General features: G+C 36.5%; 3 protein-coding genes and 1 non-coding gene across 4 annotated transcripts; 1 reads left to right on the plus strand and 3 right to left on the minus strand.

Moving 5' to 3' along the window:
- Nucleotides 1–57: 57 nt before the first annotated feature.
- Nucleotides 58–612, minus strand: LOC105398669. Its single transcript, XM_011570830.3, has one exon. The coding sequence runs from the start codon at nucleotides 527–529 to the stop codon at nucleotides 155–157; it is 375 nt and encodes a 124-aa protein (XP_011569132.3). The 5' UTR covers nucleotides 530–612; the 3' UTR covers nucleotides 58–154.
- Nucleotides 613–4,162: 3,550 nt separating this feature from the next.
- Nucleotides 4,163–7,252, minus strand: LOC105398668 (lysosomal thioesterase PPT2 homolog). The gene is made up of 6 exons (XM_011570829.3): nucleotides 6,893–7,252; nucleotides 6,575–6,716; nucleotides 6,178–6,285; nucleotides 5,552–5,723; nucleotides 4,645–4,746; nucleotides 4,163–4,426 (listed from the first exon to the last, which is right to left on the minus strand). Exons 1-6 carry the CDS (start codon nucleotides 7,028–7,030, stop codon nucleotides 4,228–4,230), a joined length of 861 nt encoding a protein of 286 aa, XP_011569131.2. The 5' UTR covers nucleotides 7,031–7,252; the 3' UTR covers nucleotides 4,163–4,227.
- On the minus strand, nucleotides 5,007–5,078 carry Trnaq-cug. The gene has a single exon. It is a non-coding gene; the product is annotated as a tRNA-Gln (tRNA).
- A 673-nt stretch (nucleotides 7,253–7,925) lies between the features above and the next one.
- On the plus strand, nucleotides 7,926–21,974 carry LOC105398667 (HEAT repeat-containing protein 1). Its single transcript, XM_011570827.3, has 5 exons — nucleotides 7,926–8,070; nucleotides 8,150–9,331; nucleotides 13,107–17,639; nucleotides 17,756–18,175; nucleotides 21,654–21,974. The coding sequence occupies exons 2-5, from the start codon at nucleotides 8,163–8,165 to the stop codon at nucleotides 21,844–21,846; spliced, it is 6,315 nt and encodes a 2,104-aa protein (XP_011569129.3). The 5' UTR covers nucleotides 7,926–8,070; nucleotides 8,150–8,162; the 3' UTR covers nucleotides 21,847–21,974.
- Nucleotides 21,975–24,866: the final 2,892 nt, after the last annotated feature.

Raw genomic sequence — 24,866 nt, forward strand, 5'->3', positions numbered from 1 at the left:
ACTCCAACATCATAACATTCATGACAAACATATCGATTGCGTATTAAATGCTCCGATAAACACTCCGAAAACAGCGTTTCACAAAACAAACGCTTCGATCCTTCTCAGAAGAAGCTATTAGCTGAATAAAGTTCCACTTTATCACTTCCGCTCTTCACCGCATCACGAATCCGAAGCTGAAGATGGACTCGATGACGTCATCGAGGTCCTTGCTGAACGGCGACAGTTGAGCTTCGTAAGAGTTTGAGGTCTTCTTCCCGTCGACGATGAGATGGCTGGTTTGACCGATGACGTGGACGCGGTCGCCCCGCCAGCGCTTGCAGACGGTGACCAGGCCGTTGCCTCCGACCAGGCTGATGGATCCGTAGTTGTCGTCCACCTCCACTCGGCAGTCGTTGCCGATCACCTCGATGTCGCCCTGGTTGGACGTCACCCGCACTATGCAGTTGTTGCCGACAATCTTCAGTTTCGAGACGTTGATCGTCATCGTCACTTTCTTCTTGTTGCCGACTACTGAGTACATTTTCATTTTTTGTTTTGTTTTTTTTTTACGGTTGAGATTTTAGAGTATTAGGTCCGTGCGGTACCTGCGTGTTTGTAGGAATGAGTAGAACGCGCTCCGGCGCTGATTTATAAGCTGCGGTCGGGTGAAGCGCACGCGCAAGGTTCGCCCCCCCGCGCCGGCGGCGGGAGTCCCCTGGCTGTGACGTCACGCGTCACGATTTAAATCGGCACTCGACCGCTTGTCACAATCAATCAACTGAATTTCGTGGAACCAAATGCTGAAAAAGTTGGGGAAAACACAGCGACTTGGCACCGGTTAGTGGGTCGCGTGAAATATGGAAAGTGTTTCTTTGAATGAATATTATTATCAATTTACCGATTAATTAAATCGGGTTGAAATTTTTCTCACCGAATAGTTATGTTTAGTACTTTACTTAACATACATTACACAGGAACTACAGCACACTATAGGCATAAGGTCATTATTCTGTAATCTTCAGGTAATACCTACACATCTACTTGAAAACTCTTGAAAGATTTAATCATTTTAAATAGGTTTCGTTTGACGTCAATGTTTAATGGAAGAAAATTGAGTTTCCACACAAGACAATTCCGTTGTTAATGTTGTTATGGACATAGTTCACACAGTCCTAACTTATTTACTTACTATGTAACGGATACAAAAATAGTATATTTAAAAGAAGGGAAAAAAACTAGATCAATATGATTAAATGATATAGAAAATTTCCATTTCTCGGTGTTACACGTGTAAATTACGACTCTATTCGTCTATATTTAAACTGCTATACCTATCTATTCGTTCGAGAAAAAATACCTAAGTATATGCTTTCCTATCTTGATACATATACATTTTATATAGTCACTATAATATCAGTGATATAGAGAAAAGTACCGGTTTGAGCCCACTTTATCATAGATATGCCATCGATCTAATATCATAACAACAAGATTACTTATTTACATGATAGCAGTATGTAGGTAGGCATAAGTTATGTAGGTAATCTACTAAAAATTTGCATCAATAATTTTAAATATTTATTGTTATGAATTTAATTAAAAATACCATGCAAATTAATACGGGGGTTCACCGCCGATATTTATTTTGGGCACAATAAATAAAGAACTGAAACTGGTTTTGCAACTTTAAAAAATATCTACTCAATCTCAACTCAATGCAAGGTCGAAAATCTGATGTTTTATAATTATAAAATAATATAAGTATTAGGTAGTTAGGTAAAGTAGCTAAAATCTACATCTTCGTTAAAATATAATAATTTATCCTGTTTAAGTTAAGTATGGTAATCTGAATCCTAATTCTGTCTTTTATTTAGGATACAATTATTAATTAGGTCATTCCAAATCACCTTTCGAACTTGACACCAAAACAAAAAACGACCCGTTTCACATAACAAGCGATGATTCAGCCAGCATCATTCATTGCATTGCAAAACAAAATATTCGCGAGCTTCGAAATTCAAAAACAAATTTCCCCCAAAAGTTTTTTATTTTTTTTTAGTTCGATGTTATGGGAAAGAATGCCTTTCTGCCTGACTCATACGAAAGGAGTCCGCAGTATTACCGAACCTCGTTGTATGTAATCTTGCGTCGCGTCGATTACGCTGGCATGCGCTCTCGGTGACTCATACCTCATACCATACATACGTGCATCAAACAGGTCCCACCTTGACCGACAGAAAAAAGTAAAGCAAGCAGGTCGGTGAACTAAATTCGGAGTTGGAATGCGGCCTCTTTGGACAGGTGTGGGGAATATTGACTATTAACACTATTAATGAGTCTATTGGATATCACTACTCTACTCACATTGTACTGTACTTATAGCTTTGCGGATAGTTGGACCAGTAATAGAATAACTGGGACCACAATTTTATCTAAGTAATACTGTTTGACAGATATTGCAATACAACAACAACAAAAAAATCGTAATTGAAACTTCTTCAAAAATAAAACAGGAATGGAAAATTAAGTTAACGTGGTCCTATCAGTAGGACAAAGGCAGTTGGACCACACAGCTAAAGGGTTAAATGTCAGCACTATTTATACGCGACTCGACCACTTCAAAGCATGGGTCAAGCAATCAGAATCAATCATAAAACCTATCCAATGAAATATTTCTAGTAAATTTTTCATAAAATCGCCCATGTCAAATTGATTTTGCGATTGGTAAATATTGCTCATATTGATTAACTCTTTGGGAAACCCATTCGTCCTTTGAAACTACAATGTGACATCATACGAATGAAATGTTTATATTTTCAAAACATTTCAGCTGAATTTGCAGTATTACTCAATATTTAAATTTACTCATTCACACTTCTAAGGAATTATTACTTCTTACTCAAGTATGCCTCCTAAGATTATCGTTATCGCAGAATATCGTAACATGTTATCTCAAAATAAATAGCCATATTTGGTAGTATTTTAGCTTGAAAATGTGCCGGTGGTATGAGTAATTGTACTTAATTCATAATTTCTGTACTGGTTTTGATAATACATATTTAATCCCCGTGATGACATAGGCATTTGTCGTATGTCATAGCCTGCCATAATAATTATGATATCGGATGTAGATAGAACACAACTCTGTGTATCAACATACCTACAAAAGTTTTTTTCCCTAAAATCAAATGTAAAACAGCGTGCGTATACTTATATCGTTCATACATACCCAAGCATGGTTCAAAAAGTACTATAATTAGTCTGCTGTGTGTCTTTAACATTGAAAAACGTTATGTTTGCAATAAAAAATATATATTATTTAAAAGCACAGCATGAATTATTACAATTAAACAAATGATTAACCTATTGAAACCGGTAAAAACACGAGAATCAAAATTATTCTATGTATAATAAGTAAATTATTTATTATGGCTGTAAAATATTACGTTTTGTATGAAAATACCTACGTATTAAATTGTACAGATTAAACTTACTAGGTACTTAACCTATTTTAGAGAACATTTGAGATTACAAAATATATTTTATATTTACTTTCAAAGATTCATTTGATGAGAAATTTATTTTAGCACAGTAGAAGGGAATATAAAATAAGATTATTGATTGAAAACAAAAACATACATCTACACTTATCACATGTGGTAAAATTACTCAAAAAATACTGTATAATATATTTATACTTCATATTATTGTTATACTTCTTATATCAACTTAATTAAACAATACATAAATGTCACTGAGGTATTATGTTCCCTAAAATTATTTTCATAATTTATTGACCATCAATAAGATGGATAAGTTATTTTTTTCTAACTATACCAAAATTAATTTACAGTACTTAAATAATTGTGATTACGCCATAGAAACTGGGAAAGCCATTAATAATTAGCTGGATTTTTTAATTTCTTATTATAAATTCTAAATCGGTAACAGAAAACTGCTTTCCGTACATTTTATGTCAAAAGCAAACCTAAAGAATAGTCTCCGCTAGAGGCGCCACTTTTTTTGTGAGCCAACGTAGACTTTCACAACTCGAACTAATAGACGACTTTTAATCCTATTATAGATTAATTATTTTTGCATCAACACTACAAGCTTACACACCAAAGCAACTCACACATACGTTTTGCTTAAAAAAACTAGATGGCATTACAATTTACAATCGTCTAAAACAACTAGCCCAATCACTGCGAAGTTCCAACATTAGATACTAGATGGCGCTAATCCTCAATCCAGATACGGGAGCAGGTTATTATCCACCACCGTCACATTCATATGCCAGTTGAAGTGGTTGACTCCTGGCACGGTCACCAGGTGCAAGCGACCGGTCTTGTCGAGGGTCTGGAGCCCTATTCTGTCTTCCAGGTAGATATCCTGGTTGTAGAGCTCGATAACTGTCTCGTTGGTGTTGTAGTAACCGAATTGACTGCGCGCAAAAGTGATGTTTCATTATTTTGTGATGAAATTGTGAATGTGAAGTTGGTTAGTTTAAAAAGCTGGTAGCTGGTGTATTTCATTTCACAATAAAATTGACAATCAATTAGAGCTTTTTTTATTGAAGTCGGTTGAGCTATTTGAAAGTTTTTTTTTCTATACCCGCATTTTTGTATCTTTGAATTTTTGCCAAAATGATTCAATATTTACCTGCTTTGCCAAGGAGTGATAACGTTGTCGTCTGGTCCTCCTATCAGTACTAGCCGCTTCAACTTAAGAAAGTTCGATTTGAAATCATCCGACTTTGCCGATCTGAAATATGAAAAAAATAAAGGAAATAAAAAATACCAATATAATATGTAGGTAGGTAAAATGTATGAAATGTAGTTACGGAATAATTAAATAACATGAAGTATACTTATTAACGTTTTTTTTTTTACTTTTCGGAATGTGCTACACTACTTGTTTTTATACCGACGCAAATAAATAAAAAAAATTGTATCATATGAAAATCTGTTCAAACTAGCACGAAATACAATAATAAAATAAAAAAAGATATTTGCCAAAAGAACAGGTTCCACCGAGATTTGAACTCGGATCGCAGGATTCAGAGTCCTGAGTGCTAACCGTTACACCATGGAACCGTTGAGATGTAGTGCGAAATTCATAATCTGATTCAGAAAAACAGAAAACATTGTAATTTAAATTACGTAACAATAATAATGCCAATCGTAATCAAATGAAAGGTCAATGCTAATTAATTTCTGTCGAATTAGCTTTTAGCGCACAACGTGACTAAAATTTAAATGATCTTACCATATAATGATCTTAAATGCTGTACAGTTAAGAGTGTTAGGACACAGATTCCTTTCAATCTACAGCAGTGGCATGTTGCAATGTTTCGCAGTTATTTGAATACTTTTATTTGGAGTCATTATGATTAGATAAGAGCACTTGCTTAGCTGGTGCATTTTTGACGTTCTCCACGGCACACTTTATTTATGTTAGGTACAAAAAATATTTCTGCCTTCCTTTGATTGAGATAGACATATATCAATCAAACCTGTTAAGATTGATGCCTTTTAAATTCCTGTATGCAACTCATCAAACCACTTACGTCATATGGTTATTCAGATACGGCAGGAACACGCTATAGGCCTCATACAGCTTCTGATGGAAGGGGTCATTCCAGTAGTTGCCGACGGATGTGTGCTGGCCCACCTTCGAGTAGAACAGCTCGTACACCGTGTCCTTGACAAGGCTCGGGAAGACTAGGTGGAGGAACCCCGCTGTGGATGTTGAAGGATTTGGCTGTGGTTATGATGTTGGTAGAATTGTTAATGTTGGAAACAGATGTATTGATATTATAGCTACAAGATTAATTATGTGCATTGATGGTTGTCTAAAAGACTAATGACTTAGAAAAAATGAGTTTGCAGAGAGAGAGATGCTCTTTGATAATCTCTGTGACTCATACATAAGGTAAGGGTATAATTATTGTCAGGCTGTTTGCAGACCATTAGGAATGAGTTTATTTTAGCTCTAATGCTCTGTATATTACTAATAGTATTTATATCTAAACTGTTACCGAAATTAGAATAAACTGTGTAACTAATCTAATATTTGCCGACCATTAAATTCTAACATCAACTGTAACTAACTTTGTATCTTTCTATCTTCTTTGTATACCCTATCTTTATTGTTGGCTACAGACTACAGCAGTCATAAGGAATAGTAATTTACCTCCATACTGGCCCGCCTGTGGCGAGCTCAGTGAGATGAAAGTATCCACTGTGAGGTTTGGGAATGTTTGGATCACTCCACGCGCCACTAGCCCCCCTTGAGAGTAGCCTGAAATTAAAATACAAATAAAAAATATATTACACACACACTTCAAATTGAAAAAGTTTCTCAATTGGTGTCACTTGAAGCGTAAACCAAAAGTTCAAAGCAAATAGTAGTTCTTTATTATATTATGAGAATCTTTGAAAATATTAATTTGAAACCATCTACAGTTACTATTCGGAAAATATACTTGCTATGCTGTAATTCCCAAAATAGTAATCAGTTGATACAATACAGAGCAACACAGTTTTTAACCACCAATGAAAAAAGAGGGGTATGTATAAAAAATACTCACCAATAACATTAATGCCCTCAGGATGTGCTGCGGAGATATTTGCGATGTCTTGTCCTATCTCCATCACCTGGTGCCACATGGTCTCCAGGCTCGACCAACTTTCAAACCTGTTCACATTGTATATTATGGTTCCAGGATGTTTCTGAAAAAAAAAAGAATACAGATTAGATGGAATAAATAATAATTTTAAATGGACTTTCTGTAAATTTTAATAATCCTGTGCGAGGGAAAGTTTTAGAGAGTGAGAATGTTTAGTTTTTACACCTGCAATGCTGCTCTATGTTTTGTAATAAAAAATACACATAGGTCTATAAGTACCTCTTGAATCCTGTGACTTATGAGCTCCATACTAGCACTGCCGGTCATGATCCCGTGCATCAACACCACAGGCTTGTACGTCATACTAAAACGTATGAATAGTAAATAAAATGCAAGTACAGTGAACTTTACAGCCATTTCTAGAAAACTTTGGAGACAAAAGAACAGACTGTATAAATAATGTGACTGTGTGAGCTTTTATATAGGGCAATTTATTGATATTTGGGCCAAGGACGCACGTCACTAGATGTTTTTCTATCCAATATGATAAAAAGATAAGAGAAATACGTATAAATCGCGTATTTATTATTACTAATTTTCAAAACAAATCATACGAGAAAAAATAAAATAAACAGAAACCACAGAGCAAAATCAAAGTAACAAGTATTTCACAAAGTACTCTGTGGTCGTTAAGTAGGTGTTCTGTGAGTTGAAGCCGCCGATACATTAGCGGACGTGGAAAAAAAGTTCACAATAGCGTCAATTCACACGTACCACAACCACGCCACGTCGCAGCGACATAATGTGGTCAAGCTGTGGTTACGTGTGAATAGTGTGGCAGCGGCCTTTTGCAGTTGCGTTGTGGCAGCGACAAAATGTCGATGTGGTTGTGTTGTCGCTGTCGTTGCGATGTGGTACGACGTGGTCGTATGCAATTAATAGGGAAAGAAGGTGGCCGCGGTGTTGCCGCCGCGTGTCGGCGTTGCCGACGCGATGTGGATGCGATGTAGTCGTATTACACAGGTGGTCGATAACAACGGCAAAATGTGGCACGTGTGGATTATTCATTTTCAATACAAAATATACACCCGACCACACGGCGTGGTTGTGGCTGTGGTGTGGTTGTGGTACGTCTGAATTGATTCTTATTGGAGAAACAGATTGTCTGAGTTGTCCGTAAGTCGCGTCCGCTAGTGTGTCGGCGCCTTAATATGTAATATCACAGATTAGAGAGCCTTGTAATATTGACAAATTGACATTGACATTTGACAGTGCTTGACAGATTCAAGTGCACATCCATCCAACATCCATCCAATTTTGTGCACATCCATCGCACATGTTCTTTCTATTTACCGTTAGTTTTAAGTGTAAATGAAAATGCTTTTTGTGGACACCTAACTCAAGAAAAGTGATTGATCTATTTTATAAAAATCTGAACACGTTATTTTTAAAAGTTGGTGAGTATTGATGATAATATTAAATTTTAGGTTATGTTTCATCCGCATTGTACTCTTAAAATACCGCATTTAATTACAGACACACCGTCGCCATGGCTGCGACATCCTTAGCAGAGCAGCTGCAGAAGCTATCTGTGCCGCAATCATCCATTTTCAAGGATGATCTGAAGAAGGCATCTCTGTTATTCAACCCTAAAGAGGCAGCTGCCAAAGACCGGGATACATTCTATGAGATAGGTCTGAGTGGCCTCAAGGAACTGATAGCGCTCTATGAGGGATTCAGGGTTTATGAGGACACCCTGTTCAGTTTATCTTCAAAAGACTTTGAGAGAGCTGTACAAAGCAAAGAAACCAACAAAAACTTGGATCAGACAGTTGAGAAGTTCCTGTATCAATTGGCACCGTATCTACTCCTTCAGTCGTCTCACAAGGCTTTAGAATGGCTTGTGAACCGCTACCACATCCACCAATACAACCAGGATGCGATCATGGCATTGATACTACCATACCACGAGACAAAGATATTCACCAGATTCATTCAGCTTATGAATGTTAAGTCTAGCTCAAACCGGTGGAATTGGTTGCACCCACTCCAGAAGCCAGGTGTGCCATTGGCTAAACAGATTTTGTACAACCAGTGTGTGTCAAACACTGCAACTCTTCAGTTCATTGCTAAAAGTACTTTGAAGTATGTAGAAGAGTATGGTGAAAGGGCTTCTCAGCTAAACACAGTGTTTGCATTCTTCTGTTCGACTGTCATTGGAACCATAGACACTGCTAAAAAGGTTAGAGAGCCAATAGTGAATGCCCTGTTGCCCACATTAATGAAAGCATTGGAGTCACCAATTCAGGACTTCCGCAGCTCAGCCTATGTGATACTTGGCTACCTGACTACTAAAGCGTCAATAAAAGAAGATACAGTTTCTGAGATTGTAGAGAAGCTATTGCTCTCTGAATTTGACATTTCCTATGATATGATTTTGCTGACTAACCTGATATACAGTACGCAGACGCATGTTAGCAAGGTGTCGGATGAGATTCTATGCAGTTTATCTGCGGATACAATGAATGTGTTGTCTCAACAGCTACAGAAGTTGATTGAACAGAATATCTCAGCTCATTCATTCATCATCAAGTTTCTGTCCAGCATTTTGCCCATGATTCAGGCTGACAGTGAAATGTTTAAGGTTATCTCTGATTTACCTAAAATACTTATTGAGATTGTGGACTTTAAAATGCAACAACCTGAAAATATTATTAGGTAAGATCTTTCACTATCTTTTTATTTATTTTTTATGCAGTCTATGGTGCGTTACTGCTGGGCAAATATTATAAATGCAAATTACCTACTTGTTTTGATATAATTGTATTTTGATTAAGGGCCCCTACAGGGTGACGTGCCGCGCCAATTTTGGGTTTTCAATGCTCTTCACACAGCACACGCAGTGACACGCACACATGTAAGTTTGCACAGTGGGTCGATAAACTTTTACTCGCCAACTTTATTGACAATTATGTGCAAGTACATTTTGGGTGATTTTAGGGTAAGTAAGTATAATTCTTACTTACACTGGTAGGCACCAGGAAAGAGTAGAAATTAATAGGGGTGCCACTTTACTCTATACTCGAAACCCGATTAGCTGTCTCAAACAAATGTGGTATTTACTTGTAGAAAGGTAACTAAAAGTATTAAAGTGTAGATAATAAGTTTCGGGCATCCTCCAGCCAACTGAACTCCGACGACAAAGCAAAGTAAATACATAGTGTCGCAAAAGGGCTATACTAAGCCAAAAGGGGATGACTCAAGGGGTTATTCTGAACAACTTTTGTTCTACGAGATTTGCAAATTCGCGAAAAAAAATATTCGTTTTCCATGGTAAAAAGTCACATGTCCAACAAAGTTTCTATGAAAAAGGTTTTTTTTTGTTAATTTCCAAAACTCGTAGAGCAAAAGTTCAGAATGACCCCCTGTCTTACTCCTTTTTACCCGACTGCCGAAGGAGGAGGGTAATGTTTTTTGATTGTATGTATGTATATATGTATGTTTGTCTGTTTCTTTGTTCCCTCCTGTAGCCTAAACGGCTTGATAGATTTTGATGTATGAATAAATAAATAAATAAATAAATATGTGGGGACATCTCACACACGGCCATCCGACCCCAAGCTAGGCAGAACCTGTGTTATGGGTGTCGGACAGCTGATATATCTACACAAATACATAGATAGATAGATACTAAATATAAATATCAACACCCAAGACCCGAGTACAAATATCTGTCTTTAAACAAATATCTGCCCCAGCCGGGAATCGAACCCGGGACCATCGGCTCAGTAGTCAGGTCACTAACCACTACGCCATTCGGTCGGTATGAGGTATTGTTAGAAGCGTATTGATGGCGCGATGGCTATAGGCTATGTGACGTTCCATTAAAATGTACATAGCGCCCTCTTGAGGACATAACGTGATGATCGAAAAAATAATAATTCAACTTTGCCGTGTAAGGTATCAAATGAAAGGACTTGATTTTCACATTACAAAAATATGCATATTGAAGGTATTTAAATAACAACACCAAAATTATTGAAATAAAAACCGGCCAAGTGCGAGTCGGGCTCGCGCACAAAGGGTTCCGTAGCAGCAAAATTACAGTTAAATCAACCTATCTCAAAAACTATAAGAGATACTTTGATCAAACCAAAAATCGTTGAAAGAGTTAATTAGCATGCATCACCTCTATTTTTTTTAGAATTTTATACCCCGTAGTTATAAAAATAGAGGGGGGGGGGGACATACTTTTTACGACTTTGAGAGCTGATATCTCAAAAACCGTTCACTTTAAGAAAAATGTTTTTTAGAAAACTTTATATCATTTTAAAAGACCTTTCCATTGATACCCCACACGGGTATGTACATCGAAAAAAAAAAATTCATCCCTCAGTTACATGTATGGGGGGCCCCACCCCCAATTCTTTTTTTTACTATTTAGTGTCATATTTTTGTAGCGGTTCATACAACACATATTCCCATCAAATTTCATCACTGTAGTACTTATAGTTTCCGAGTAAATCGGCTGTGACAGACGGACAGACGGACAGACGGACAGACGGACATGACGAAACTATAAGGGTTCCGTTTTTGCCATTTTGGCTACGGAACCCTAAAAATGATCATGACCTACCTACCGACGTAAAATTTCATAAAATAAAAACAACTAAAAAGTTACAAATAAAAAAATACAATTATAAAAATCTAAAAACCTGACTGTACGCTAAAAACATGAAAACGAGTCCCAATGTTAATGGAAAGTATCGCAGGCGGGGACCAACTTGACCGCCACTCAAGGCCGTTTTCTAAGTAAAATTCAGCTAAATGGTGAACCCTCTGCTGGTATAATTTGTTTATATACCGCTTTTTCAATACCTGTAAGTACATTTTTTGGCAGCATAATATTTTTACTTAATTTTAGGGTTTCGAACGTCAAAAGAAAAAAAGCAACCGTTATAGGATCTCTTTGTTGTCCGTCTGTCTGACTGACTGTCTGTCACCGCCCTTTTTCTCAGAAACGGGTAAAGATATCAAGCTTATATTTCGAATAGATGGGGAGTACCCCAAAAAAAATATTATGGTACTCCCTGTCCCACACAAGTAAATTGGGGCTTATATTTTTTCCAGTTATTTTGATGTGTATCCTTTTTTTTTTCTTTGTTGTTTTGTATAAGTATGTGTTTCTTTTCTTTAAATCTGTATTTTTTTGTTGTTGCTGTCTATGTGTCGAAAAAATGTATCTTTATCTTCAAATCACGCCATCTATCGTTTGTTTTTTTTTGTGGCTACTGTCTATAGAAGAAATTCCGTCATTGACAATTTTACGTTACGAATTTATTTTTATTTATTTTATTTTTATTTTTACATTTTCGTGGAGAATCAACAGCATTTTGTTAATAAATAATTATTACTTATGAGCACATAACAACTTGATGCCATTAACAGAATGAACTTAGTAAACCCAGTAAACCTAACACATCCAGAGGAAAAACAAAATCTCTTTCTCTCTCTCTGAAAAACATACTTAATAGCCCAAACTCGATGCTTGTAGCTATTAACATCTTTGAAATAAAATTGAGCCACCACCGTGTTACTGCCCTCATCAGATCCTCACGAGACCATACCTGAACCAGCACCAAGAGACTGTATTTTTGATCCCTAACCTAATGTTCGTGCGTATTGTCATCACTTAGATCCATTCGCTATATTCCTGCTCCTCATCAGACCTTTACGAGACTGTAATATCACGAGAATATTGCACACTATCTAATTTAATTTAATGTATTGAATATACTGGAAGAATTATGCTTCCTCAATTTCAAATCAAATTATGTTGGTGTCATAAAAGTTGAAAAAGTGCAATGACAACCAATGTGCAGTGATTTTGTATCTGTACACGATAAGATCGCGAGCTGTCAGTGCTGCCTAAACCGACGTGACCCTTCTTTGGAGGCCAGCGGCCAACTGAGTCAAACGTCACTTGTGTTTATGATTTTATAACACAGAAAGCCGCCATAGATATTTGTATGAAGATTTGAGGGAAAAAAATTGCTCAAGTTTGGGATTAATTTACACAAAATAAGTGTGTGTTTATTAAAAAACAAGGTATTTAGCGCCTAGTCCAAGCCTTTAACTTTATAATATGATAAAAATCATATGAAAATTCTTAATAATTACGACACAGTTGTTACAATACGGGAGTGTGATTGACTGGTTTTTCTTGATATTCTGAAATTAATTTACAGTTATCCATAATCATTTACTTAAATTCGAATGATTCAGCACCTAGCTAGACTCTTCAACTACCTGTGTGATTTTTTTCAAGGCTGTAGAGCGTCATTTACTACATAATTCTATGACAATGCCAACCCTCGATTCCCTATTGCAGACCCTTAATATCACCTCATAACTAGTTCTATTAGGTATGTAATACTACAAATTTTAAATAAATACATTCAATATATTTAACACACACTACTTTCCATTACAGATGTGTGATCCAGAACTACAAACCACAGCGGGGTACCCAAATAAATGATGACGAAGATGATGGTGAAAGCGACATTGAAATAGTAGAAGAGGACAAATTTTCCATTAACATCCTCCACTGGTACTCAGCACTCTTGAAGAACTTGGAAACCAAATATCCTGATGCCTTTGACAAAGTAATCATGCAGGAACTCAAGAACAATAGCTCAAAAAAGAGGCAGGCCCAGTTGTCCAAACTCCTTGGGTTCAAACCTTCACTAGCTCACAAAGTGGGAGGGACAACACTGTTTGAGCAGCTCAACCATCCAAATGCTGTGCTAAGAGTAGAGGCCGTCCAGTACATAACAAAGAACTTCCAAACTCTTACAAAGGAGAACATTGATTTTGTCAGAGATTCAATCATTAGCAGATTCAATGATGACAACCATGAAGTAGTCTCTGCTGCTCTTGACATACCCACAGATTATTTACAAGAGGTCCTCCGCGAAGATGATATAACTGGTGTTTTTATCAATGTAATCTCAAGGGATTTGAGGCACTACAAAAAGTGGAAGCCAGTTGTGAATGCAGCCATTGTAAAATTCTGTTCCTTGGATATTTTACCTGTTACACAAGATTTAGTGTTAGTTGTGATGCCACATTTGTTCCCGACTGATGCTAAAACAGCGACTGTAGCATGGAACATCATTAATTCACCTTGGGGCCGAAAATTCACGCTCACGAAAAACATAAAAGGATTGAACACATCCATAGCAAAAGACAACCATGAGATCATCAGTCAGACTATGTTCAATGAGCTATGTGTTAAAAGGCAATTCAACTTTGATGATATTCTTGATATCAACTCATTGGGCAAGACCAAAACTCTGAGTGTCTGCTTTTATTTACTGTTGAAGTCATGCAGTATTAAGAAATCGTCTATTGAGGATATTACCAATGTCCTGGACTTACTTCTGAGCTCGATTGAAAACTGTGACATATACCCTAGCTCAGACGGAGATAAGCTTTCAAGCCACCTATTCCCAGAGTTCATAAACCTGGCCAGACAAGACAAGATACTATTTGAGGTGATGGAGTATATATTTACAAGGATTATTGAAGACATGCAAGTCGCTGAAATATCAAAGCCATGGTGCAATGTGTGTAAGACCCCTGACACAATCTTAATCCGACGACTTTATGAGATTTGCGTGACGGGTAGTTTTATACCTACTTACAGTCAAAATTACGCTAAACTACTATCGTCGCTAATGAATAAACTGTGCTCGAATGCTAAAGAGAAGATTGAGTTCATTGCAAATGTTGCTTGTGGCCATATCCTGTACGCGGCTGACCCAAAAGATATAATAAGTCCTGAGCTACAACTTAGAAGTCTAAAACTATTGGACAATTACATTGTTGAAGGAAAAGACGTGAAATGGATCTACGATTCTGATGTGGCACTGGTTATGATACTGTTTGACTTAAATAACCCAGTCTCCATTGTTAGACAGTCTGTAATTGACATTATATCAAACATATTGAAGATACAAGTAGAGAAGTCCAATACTAATGCCCAGCTTCTGAAACAACTGTTTGAACATAAAGAAGAATTGATTTTGGATCATGAACAACTGCCTCAAGTTTTATGCACAATTTTAACGCAACAAACTGCCGAGACGAAAGTTTTTCGAAGGAACTGTTTGTTACGACTGATGTCGATCTTGATTGGCCAAACACCAGCTCACATCACGTCAGAATTCTTAAACATACTTCAGCATTTGAACAACTCAAATGTATTCTCACACATAGTACCATCATTAAGTGCTCTTGAAAAACAACTGAAGACCGAATCCAATCCAAAGTTTGTATTCGATGTTTATGAATCAAAACTTGTGCGAAATGTCTTTGGGCGTATCAACGAAAGCACTGTCTCTACATTTGACAAAGACCAGATATGGAATTCTATAGCTTTCGGGCTGAAAGAGTACCGAGAATGCGTATTAGAAGAAGACCAAACACAGACCAGTCCATCAGCTCTCATCATGAGGCAAATTACAGACGAGGTGTTCAAGAAAATGCCTGAAAATAAGAGCACAGAGTTAATCCTTCTGATTGCTTCAGCTGGAACATTCAGCAATAACCCAAGAATATCCAGTGTGGCATCCAAAACTATCAAGAAACTTCAATTGAATTTGTCTCATTTCAAACCCATACTAGACAAAATGTTAACGGCAGTAGACCCAGCTACTACTGCCCAGAAGAAATCCAAGTCTTCAGTATCAATGCTGTCATATCAACTAGCAGAAACAAACGAGTGGAAATTGGGAATAACGCTGCTAGAATACGTCCAGACCAAAAAGAAAATGGCAGTCGATAATAGCTTCGTCAACATCCTATTCCAACTTCTGAACAGATGCCTCCGCTTCGAAGAGCAATCCTATGTTGAGTACGTAAAGCAGTTGATTCTGTCGTCTCTATGGTTCTACTGTAAGAAGTTCGTCAATGACAAAGACAAGGAGCAAATGAAGTCATTGAAATCGGTGTTTGATATCGAACTGGTTGTGCAATGTATCAGAGGGACGCAGAACCCTCAAACTCACCATCATGCCCTCATTCTACTGTCACACGCTGCCTACTTGTTGCCAGACCAAGTCCTCCACCACACGATGGAAATCTTCACATTCATGGGCACTTCAGTTTTACGACACGACGATGCGTACAGTTTCCAAATAATCACGAAGATTATCGAGACCTTGATACCTATTCTGGTGAAGCTGGACAAAAACGCAGAGGAGTATACAGACAAAGAGTTAATGCAGTTGCAGAAAAGAGTGGTGCCAGTTCTACGTATATTCGCTGATGCGGTGTTACATGTGCCGGAACACAGAAGATTACCGCTGTACAGAAAGCTGATCGAAACTCTTGGACCTAACAATTTCCTATGGATCTTCTTAGCTCTGCTTCTAGAGACACATATATCACATTTCAACGAAGGCAAAGAAAAACAGAAGAAGACAAACAGGAACCTGGCAGACCAAGAGTCTCCATTGAACAGAATGGACTTCGGACAAAGTATTCTTCTGGAATTCACGCCAGAAGTTGGTCTTGGCAACTTTATAAAGCTCATAACTTATGTAAAGTCTTTGCCGCTTCAGAAAGATGAGGATAGCATGGAGACAGATGTTGATGCTAGCGAGATATTCAGTGTGAACGGACATTCAGCCATACAGCTGCGCCATTACAAATACGCCAACATAACCTTCCTAAATAGCTGCCTGTCATCTTCGAGGTTCATTCACCTGACCAGCCAAGCCGAGGACAATTCTCTAATGGAAAGTCACTACAAGACCTTCATTATCAACATACTCACTTTCATCCAAAGTATCTCGAAAGTCAGCGATGAAAAGACGGCTAAATACTGGCGGGTCATGCTACACCACAGCTATGATTTGTTAGACAACATAAACAATATTCTGTCAGTCAATATGTTCCTGTCAGTTATCAGGGGATTACTGAAGCATACTCTGCAGACAGTCCGAAGGAAATCAATGGAACTGCTGAACTCCAAAATCCAATTCAGTCCAGAATTTTTCGCTGATTGCGACAAAGATCTATTCTTCTCTCTGCTACCAGCTCTTCTGGCGATTGTCGAGACAATAGACACAAGCCAGGAAACTACAAACAATGAAATTGCACAAGAATTGGAGTTGAACCAGCAGACGGCCTTACTATCTCTAAAGCTGCTCACCAGAATGCTAGCCACTGAGAACCCTGAAGAATTCAAGCCAGTCTTGGAAAAAATCACGGAGTATACTTGCCAATCGAAAATACCTGGCAATGTTATGGCGTCTATAGTGTTGTGTCTGGCTGAATTATGTGCTAATTTGAAAGCGCACGCCTTGGCTAGTCTTCGTAAGTTCATGCCGGCACTTATCAAGGTATTGAAGAAACAGAGAGAGGCGGAGACACCAGAGTTGATTCTTCTGAGTACTGTCACAGCTATAGCGAAGATCGTAGAGAGCTTACCTCTCTTCCTGAGTCCGTATCTTGAGAAGATTCTATACGAGTATTCGATTTTACTGGCCAAATGGCAGAGCTTTGACCAAGGCTGCAGCAAGGTATCGGCAATCGTCACTAAACTCCTGAATATAAAGAAGAAAATAGCTGGTTCAATACCGCCAAGAATACTGATTCCTGTGGTCAACCAGACACATAAGCAGCTGTTGGAAAAGGAGGAATATAGTGCAGTTGGTCCAGTGATGTCGGTTCTAGCCGATAGCTTCGCCAATGTGACTACAGCAGACTTTACTAGTCTCCAACAAGAGCTAACTACCTTCTTCCTATCAGCTTTACAACTGCGTAGTGACGCAGTGGAAAAGAATGTGGAAAGCAAATCCATTGACGACGCAGAAGATGAGGTGGTCAATGCATTAGTGTGTCTAGTACTGAAGTTGTCAGAGAATAGCTTCAGGCCGTTCTATTTCAAGATTTACGACTGGGCTATTAGGACCAATTTGGACGGGCATAAGGACCGGGCGATTACTTTCTATAGGTAAGAAGTTTTACTGTTTATATTATGTGCTCTCTGTATAACACTGATGCTCATTCATTCATTAATATTTATAGGCTCTATTGATATATTCTAAAGGTTATATTTTAAATTCACAGGCTCAGCAGCGCAATAGCGGAAAAACTCAAAGGGCTCTTCGTGCTATTTGCCGGCCACTTCATAAAGAACGCAGCCGAATTACTAGACTCATGCAATACAAGCAAAACAGAGTCTTTGTTCTTCGAAGAGGAAGACAAAAGCAGTATGCTTGTGAACTACATACTGAAGACTTTACAAGTCGTTTTCTTATACGACAGTCAAAACTTCCTGAACAAGGAAAGATTTGAAACTCTCATGCAATCTGTAGTTGACCAGCTTGAGAACACGTTGGGTGGGATTTCGAGCCTTAAATCCAGAGCCACAGATGTGCTTATCCCGTGCATATCGCAGTTCGCTGTGGCTACCGCGGATGACTCACTGTGGAAATTGTTGAACTACCAGATCCTGTTGAAGACTCGACACAATGATGCTGAAATCAGGTATGAAACTATTTCTAACATTAATAGAATAGAATAGAATAGAAATATTTATTTGCTGAATATGGGTTTACAATATTAGTTGTTTTACATTAATTTGGTTCCTACATATTCTGCCTGGTAAGGCTTGCAAATTACAATAAGTGGTATTACCACTCTCAAAGCGTGCAATAAATTACATTTTATTATAAATTATTAGATAAAATTAAATTAAATTAATACATAACTTACATTATAAATACCTAATTAAACTTTTATCAGTCACATCACATGCCACATTTAAATAGTATTATGTTAAAATTTATACTAAATAATAATTAAATGTCAAATAAATTAATGTCATGCCATCATATACTCGTCTAGAGAATAAAAACATTTATTTAAAAGCCACTTTGTTAATTCGCATTTGAATTTTTTATAAGGCAAGCTTTTGTACTCAATTGGCAGTTTATTATATATCCTAATACACATTACATAAGCATTATGTTTATATACATCTACCCTAATCTTCGGTAATGTTAGTTTATATGGATCTCTGCGTGACCTCTCATTTGTGTCTGATTGCTTTTTAAACAAGTCCATGTGTTCTCTAACAAATACGCATACTTCTTTTATGTACATAGAAAATATTGTTAGTACTTTTAAGGATTTGAAGAAAGGTTTACAGGATTCATCGTTCCTTATACCAACTATGGCTCGAATACATTTTTTTTGAATACGGAAAACTTTAAAGATGTCAGTTGATCGCCCCCATAATAGTAACCCGTAGGCAAGAACTGATGCAACATACCCATGATAAGCAGTTAGGGCTGCATCTTTTGATACCACTTGTCTGAGGTTTCGTAAAGCATAAATGAATTTTCCGACCTTATTTATTACTTGTTCTATATGGGCCTTCCAGTTACAGTGCTTGTCTATTATTAAACCTAAGAATTTTGTATTATTGATTTCTTCTATTTGATTTGATTCATACATTATATTAATTTTGTCAGGATTGGAATTATAAGTTTGAAATTGTATCATATTAGTTTTAGAAATATTTATAGATAGATCATTATTTTTTAGCCATTCAATAAATTTATGTAATGTGCTGTTAATTTCATATTCATATGTATCAGGATTCTCACATTTGAAAACAATTGTGGTGTCATCTGCAAATAGTATGGTCTCATGTTTTGATATGTTTGGTAGTTCATTGATGTAGAGCAGGAAAAGTAGTGGCCCTAATACGCTACCTTGTGGAACACCAGCGTTATTATATTTAAAATCGAATTGCACATTCTCTTTGTGATTCCCTATAATTTTCGCTATTTCAACACACTGCAGACGTTCATCCAGATAGCTTTTAAACCACTTTTGACAGTGTCCTCGAATACCGTAGCATTGTAGCTTGTGTAACAGCTTCTTGTGGTTGACAAAGTCAAACGCTTTGCTAAGGTCAAGGAAGACAACTGTCACACGAATTTTTTCATTAAGACATTCAGTTATATGTTTTAGCAAAGTAAAACATGCTAATGTCGTGGAGCTGTGTTTACGGAACCCGAACTGTTGCTTACATAAAATATTATTGCGGTTTATGAACGATAGAACTCTACTATACATAGCCTTTTCAAAAACTTTTGACAGTACGGGTATTAGGGTTACTGGTCTGTAGTTATGGATATCATACTCATTTCCTTTCTTAAATATTGGTTTCACTAAAGATATTTTGAGTTTGTCGGGAAACTTTCCTTTAAGTAGAGACAGATTTATAATATAGCTTAGGGGTCTTGATAATTCTTTTGCACACAGTTTTAATGTTTTTGTACAGATGTCATCATACCCAGTTGAGCTGGAGTTCCTAAGACTCATTATTATTTTCTCTATCTCGGCATCATCGGTTGGCATAAGAAACATAGAGTTGCTTACTATATTCATAGGATCCGAAGATATATCAGAGTTGTTTTTGTTGTTGGTTAAGCTAATATAAAATTCATTAAATTTATTACAAATTTGTTGAGGATCTGTAATAATTTGATCTTCCGTAATAATTTTTTCAATGGGGTTTTTAATTGGTTGAATGTCAATATTGTTATTTATTAATTTCCAGGTTGCTCTACACTTATTATCAGCTTTGTTTAAGTATTTATTTGAAAAGTTTCTTTTAGCATTGTGTACACATTTCTTTAACATGTTACTGTAGGATATATATTTTGTTTTATGTGCTAATTTATTTTGGCGAGATTTTTGATACTCATAATAGAGTTTTCGTTTTGTTTTTGTGCAAGTTTTTACACCTTTAGTGATCCATTTTGATCTCATTTTCTGTTGGTTAAATTTAATCTTAGTTTTAGGAAAACATAAGTTGTAAAACAACGACAAAAGATCATGAAAACTGTTGAAAGCTTCGTCAGTACTAGTCTTTTCATAAACTGCTATAGCATTTCGAAATTTTTTCATATTTTCTTTGTTAAAGTCGCGTTGAGTTTGCGTCCAACAAGTAGTTGGTATTATTTTTTGTTTTATTTCAAAAGTCATAGTTTGTCCCGTATTATGATCTGATAAGGCCAATTCATGTGTTTGCCCGCAAGCTGATCGAATATTGCTGGCTATCTGGTCTATGCAGGTTCTTTTCCTTGTTGGTGTATTTATGTGACAGGTTAAATTGTAATTATTTAGGATATGTTTGAGCTCTTTGGTGTACATATTGTCCTTTAGTATATCAATATTCCAGTCTCCGCACAGGATAAGTTTTTTATAGGTTTTTTTATAAAATCTTTCTAATAGCAATTCTAAGTTTTTGAAAAACACTGAAATATTACTTTTTGGTATTCTATAAATGCAAAAAATCAGTGTATTTAATTTCGTTAACTCTACTCCACAACATTCGAAGTGATATGTCGATTGTAGTTCTTTTGGAATATTAAGTGGCTTATATTCTATACCGTGCTTTACTAGAATACAAGCACCGCCTCTTGCTTCATTTTTTCTACAAAAACTACTTGCAAGTTGATATTTTTGGACTTTAAGATTGATTTCTGTGCCAGACTCTAGAAATGTTTCAGTCAAACAAATTATATCAATGGGCTGAAGTTTTTCTTCAAACTCGTTTATGATAATTTCTAGCGCATGTCTTTTGTTTAAAGCACCTGCTATATTTTGGTGAAATAGATTAAAATAATACTTTTGTTTGTTGTAATTAGTCTCGAAAAAGCTCTGAAATTGAGTCGTTTGATTTATTTATTTGTGTTATTGCCTTATATATTTTGTTTCTTGTAATTCATATAATAGAGTGGCTGGGCATGGGCACACTACTAACTGTCCATTTGAACATGATCCATGTATTTGTAATCTTGACTCTTGAGCTCCGAAAACATTATCACATCATCACACAACCCAACAATATAACCCTCTACAAGACATACCTAAGCCTCTACCTTGCACCACAACACTATCCTCTGTATTAATTATAATCATAACGAAGCAAATCCCTTGTCTCCAGGTTAACCGCCCTAGACTGTCTGGTTGCCATGGCAACGCAGCTGGGCAGCAGTTGGCTTCCCCTCCTCGCTGAGAGTGTCCCATTCCTGGCTGAACTACTAGAAGATGGCGACTCCAAGATCGAAAACGCAACTAAAGACGCCATACGCAAACTGGAGCAAATTCTGGGAGAGCCGTTGGAGAAGTACTTCTAAGGGATGCCGATAGATGGCGCTTTTTAGTGTTTTGAACGTGAGCATTTTTATACTTTGATGTATGTAATAATGTAGTTGTATATTTAGGTATAAGTGATTTTATTTCGTTATAAAATAAAATTATGTAATAGTAATCAAGTTTGATTTTATTTAGGTGTTATCGGGGGGTTTTAACTTGGTTAGATTAACGAAAATGTAGCTTTTCTGGTATTGGACATGGAACTTTATAATACCTACAATACAAGTTTATTGAAAGTATTTTTAAAATAGGTTTTGTGGTTTGGTTACAAATAAACAAACAATTACACATTTCTTTATAACATTATTGTAGATATGCAAAAGAGAAAATACCCAAATAGTAGATATTCATATTCCCATAGCTACAATTTCATAAAATTTCTCATGCAAAGCGTAGGTTTTATGAATTTTAATTTATTGCGAAAGGTATTCCAATCTCATATTCAATGAGACCAAAATATGTATGCGGCGTTCCTTTAAGAATTTATATTACTTTCTTCAACAATTCGTTAAAGAATACGTCGCCCCATAAAAATAAAATGATATGAATAAGAATAGGTATAATACATAATATGAATTGTAGGTAAATATTGAATTCGTCCATTATCCACTTATTTTTTTTTCGTAAAACATGTCCATTCAAAATTTGTAAAATCAAGCCACAAATGGTATCATTTTCCTGTATAAAATCCGAATATTCTTTCCGGAGGGTCACTCTAACTTACTTAAAACTAAGTTTGGTCGCGCCCGCTGTCGTGGTAATCATGACTCTACTATAGTCGTCGAAATATAATAGGCCCGTTTGGACAGCTCGAAAATGTATGGGATGACAGCTGGTGTCAAAACGAAATCATAAAATCTAAACAATAAGTAACTTTTGATGCTTAAAAGTTCTTTTTTCTTTGAGCCGTTAAAAATCAGCCAGATTATGTGTCTTTTATGTATTTCATCAAGTAAATCAAGAGTAAATAGCAAATTTGTTTAGCTATCCAAACGGGCCTATTATATTTCGACGACTATATCTTGTTGTATTAAACTTATCGCTTTACTTACTCGCAAAAGTAGCCCTTCTGTACCTTTCTACTCAGGTCGTAGGTAAGTCGTAATCCCCCGCTTAAGACCATAACTTGTATGACTTCGTACATTCGCATTAAGAAAGTGGGTACCTGTCTTAGATTAAAAATATACGAACAAGATGATACTAAGTAAAAACGTGCCGCTTTTTGTTTACTGTCAAATCGCAAAAAAACTGCGACAATAATCAAACATTTGCCCTGAAAAACTGTCAAAACCGTCGCAGATTTGTGTTCAGGCGCATCAGTACTTACAACCTAATTAGTTTATTTGGACAATCATTGTAATGACAAACCATCTTACTGGACTAATTCAAATTAAGAGCTCAGTGGTAGAAATAGTGAGTTATTTAATTTTGTCAAGACGTTTCTTTTGCTCTGACACTCTATCTAGTTTATAATAAAATATCGTTGGTACCTGTCTTAAAAGTGTTGGAACTTGGGAACTTTTAGCAGAGGTCGCTACCGGCTACATTGTTTCTTTACGAAATGGAAATGAGTGCATAAAATCTGCATACTTACATGACTAAAGAATACACCTGCTGTTTTATATGTGGAGAGTAAGGCTGTATTTTGTTTGTATAGGATGTCTGACTAGAATGTGGTTTCTTGGGTAGGTAAACCATAACATCTTGTACCTAGCCTAGATCTAGATCTAGAGCGTGTCGTTCGGTATAGGTATACTGTTAGCCAAATCATAAGTAGGTACTTAGGTACGGCCTAAAATTACAAAACTGAAAGAAAATTTCTGAAATCAAATTAAGGAAAATCTATGAACTTGCATGAAAAAAATTTAAGTACAAATTTTGCTTTTTACACTATAGGTAACCTACTTGTTACGAGAAAAATAATATATCAAATATAACTTTAACTAGGCATTTGTCAGTAAACTCAATGTTGTCGGTATTGATTTTATAGAGAGTTTATAACTGAAATAAGTAGGCGCCTAGACAGATACTTATATCTAAATCATCAAATACTCATTTAGGTAGTTACCTAAATAATAGTTAAATCTTTAAAATAAATTATCATCACATATTCCATACGGACTTATGCAGATTGCACGACCATTTCGCGTATTTTAATTAAGTAAAACGTTAAATTGGACCCCCCTTAAACCACCCCCTACGTCCGAAGCAATCTAATTTCGTTAATGCACGGTGGTTTTACCTCCAAAATTGTAGAGTAACTTTTTGAAAATTCACCTGGGAAATGCATCTCATTTATTAGTTTTTATAACAATCTAGCTAGATAATCTGGATTTCTATAACAAGGTATATTGTGATTCTTAAGGCCGGTTTCTTGTTTGGGCAATGCAGCTAAGTATGAACTTAAATATACAGGGTGTTGGTGTAAGTATACGAAAGGGGGTGATTCAGGAGGATTTCGCGATATATACCTATAATAATGATAGGTAAGTAACTATAATTTTCCTAAACTATTTCTTTGCAATCAATCACTCACGATCACGATCCATTCTTATTTAGGTATATAACCCTGTCATCGCTTACATTTTCATCCTACAGATAACCTTTATCCGGAAATTCTGAATCACGCACTTAGTCGACTACCTAGCGGTGGGTAATATGACGGTTTTAATATCAATTTATAGTCTGCAAGAGCCTGTAATATTGGGTAGACTGGAGCGCCCCTCTGCGCGGGGTATTGGAATATCTGGTGCCTCCCTGTACATTGCGGGGTCACTCTCTAACATCGAAGAACGAGAGAACGAGAGTTGTTACTCAATCGGTACGCTTAATACAACGTGATAGAGTCGTGGTTGGCGCTGCAGATTTGCTTTCCCGAAGTTTCAGAGCGCTGCGCTAACCTACGGCTCTATTTATTCTATTATATTCTCTGCGGGGATGCAAGTACCTGCACCTGGCTCTCTTGAGTGAAACCTTTATGCATATCCCCAAGGTCTAAACT

The sequence above is a fragment of the Plutella xylostella genome, chromosome 4 (assembly GCF_932276165.1).
Source record: "Plutella xylostella chromosome 4, ilPluXylo3.1, whole genome shotgun sequence".
NCBI classification, from domain to species: domain Eukaryota; kingdom Metazoa; phylum Arthropoda; class Insecta; order Lepidoptera; family Plutellidae; genus Plutella; species Plutella xylostella.

Coding starts and splice junctions, on each gene's coding strand:
- LOC105398669 (XM_011570830.3), bottom strand. CDS start 529: ATGAAAATGTACTCAGTAGTCGGCAACAAGAAGAAAGTGACGATGACG.
- LOC105398668 (XM_011570829.3), bottom strand. CDS start 7,030: ATGGCTGTAAAGTTCACTGTACTTGCATTTTATTTACTATTCATACGT. Junction 4,747..5,551: donor TATCTGAATAACCATATGAC/GTAAGTGGTTTG, acceptor TTCATATTTCAG/ATCGGCAAAGTCGGATGATT. Junction 4,427..4,644: donor ATCACTCCTTGGCAAAGCAG/GTAAATATTGAA, acceptor TTTTGCGCGCAG/TCAATTCGGTTACTACAACA.
- LOC105398667 (XM_011570827.3), top strand. CDS start 8,163: ATGGCTGCGACATCCTTAGCAGAGCAGCTGCAGAAGCTATCTGTGCCG. Junction 9,332..13,106: donor CAACCTGAAAATATTATTAG/GTAAGATCTTTC, acceptor TTTCCATTACAG/ATGTGTGATCCAGAACTACA. Junction 17,640..17,755: donor CGGGCGATTACTTTCTATAG/GTAAGAAGTTTT, acceptor TTAAATTCACAG/GCTCAGCAGCGCAATAGCGG.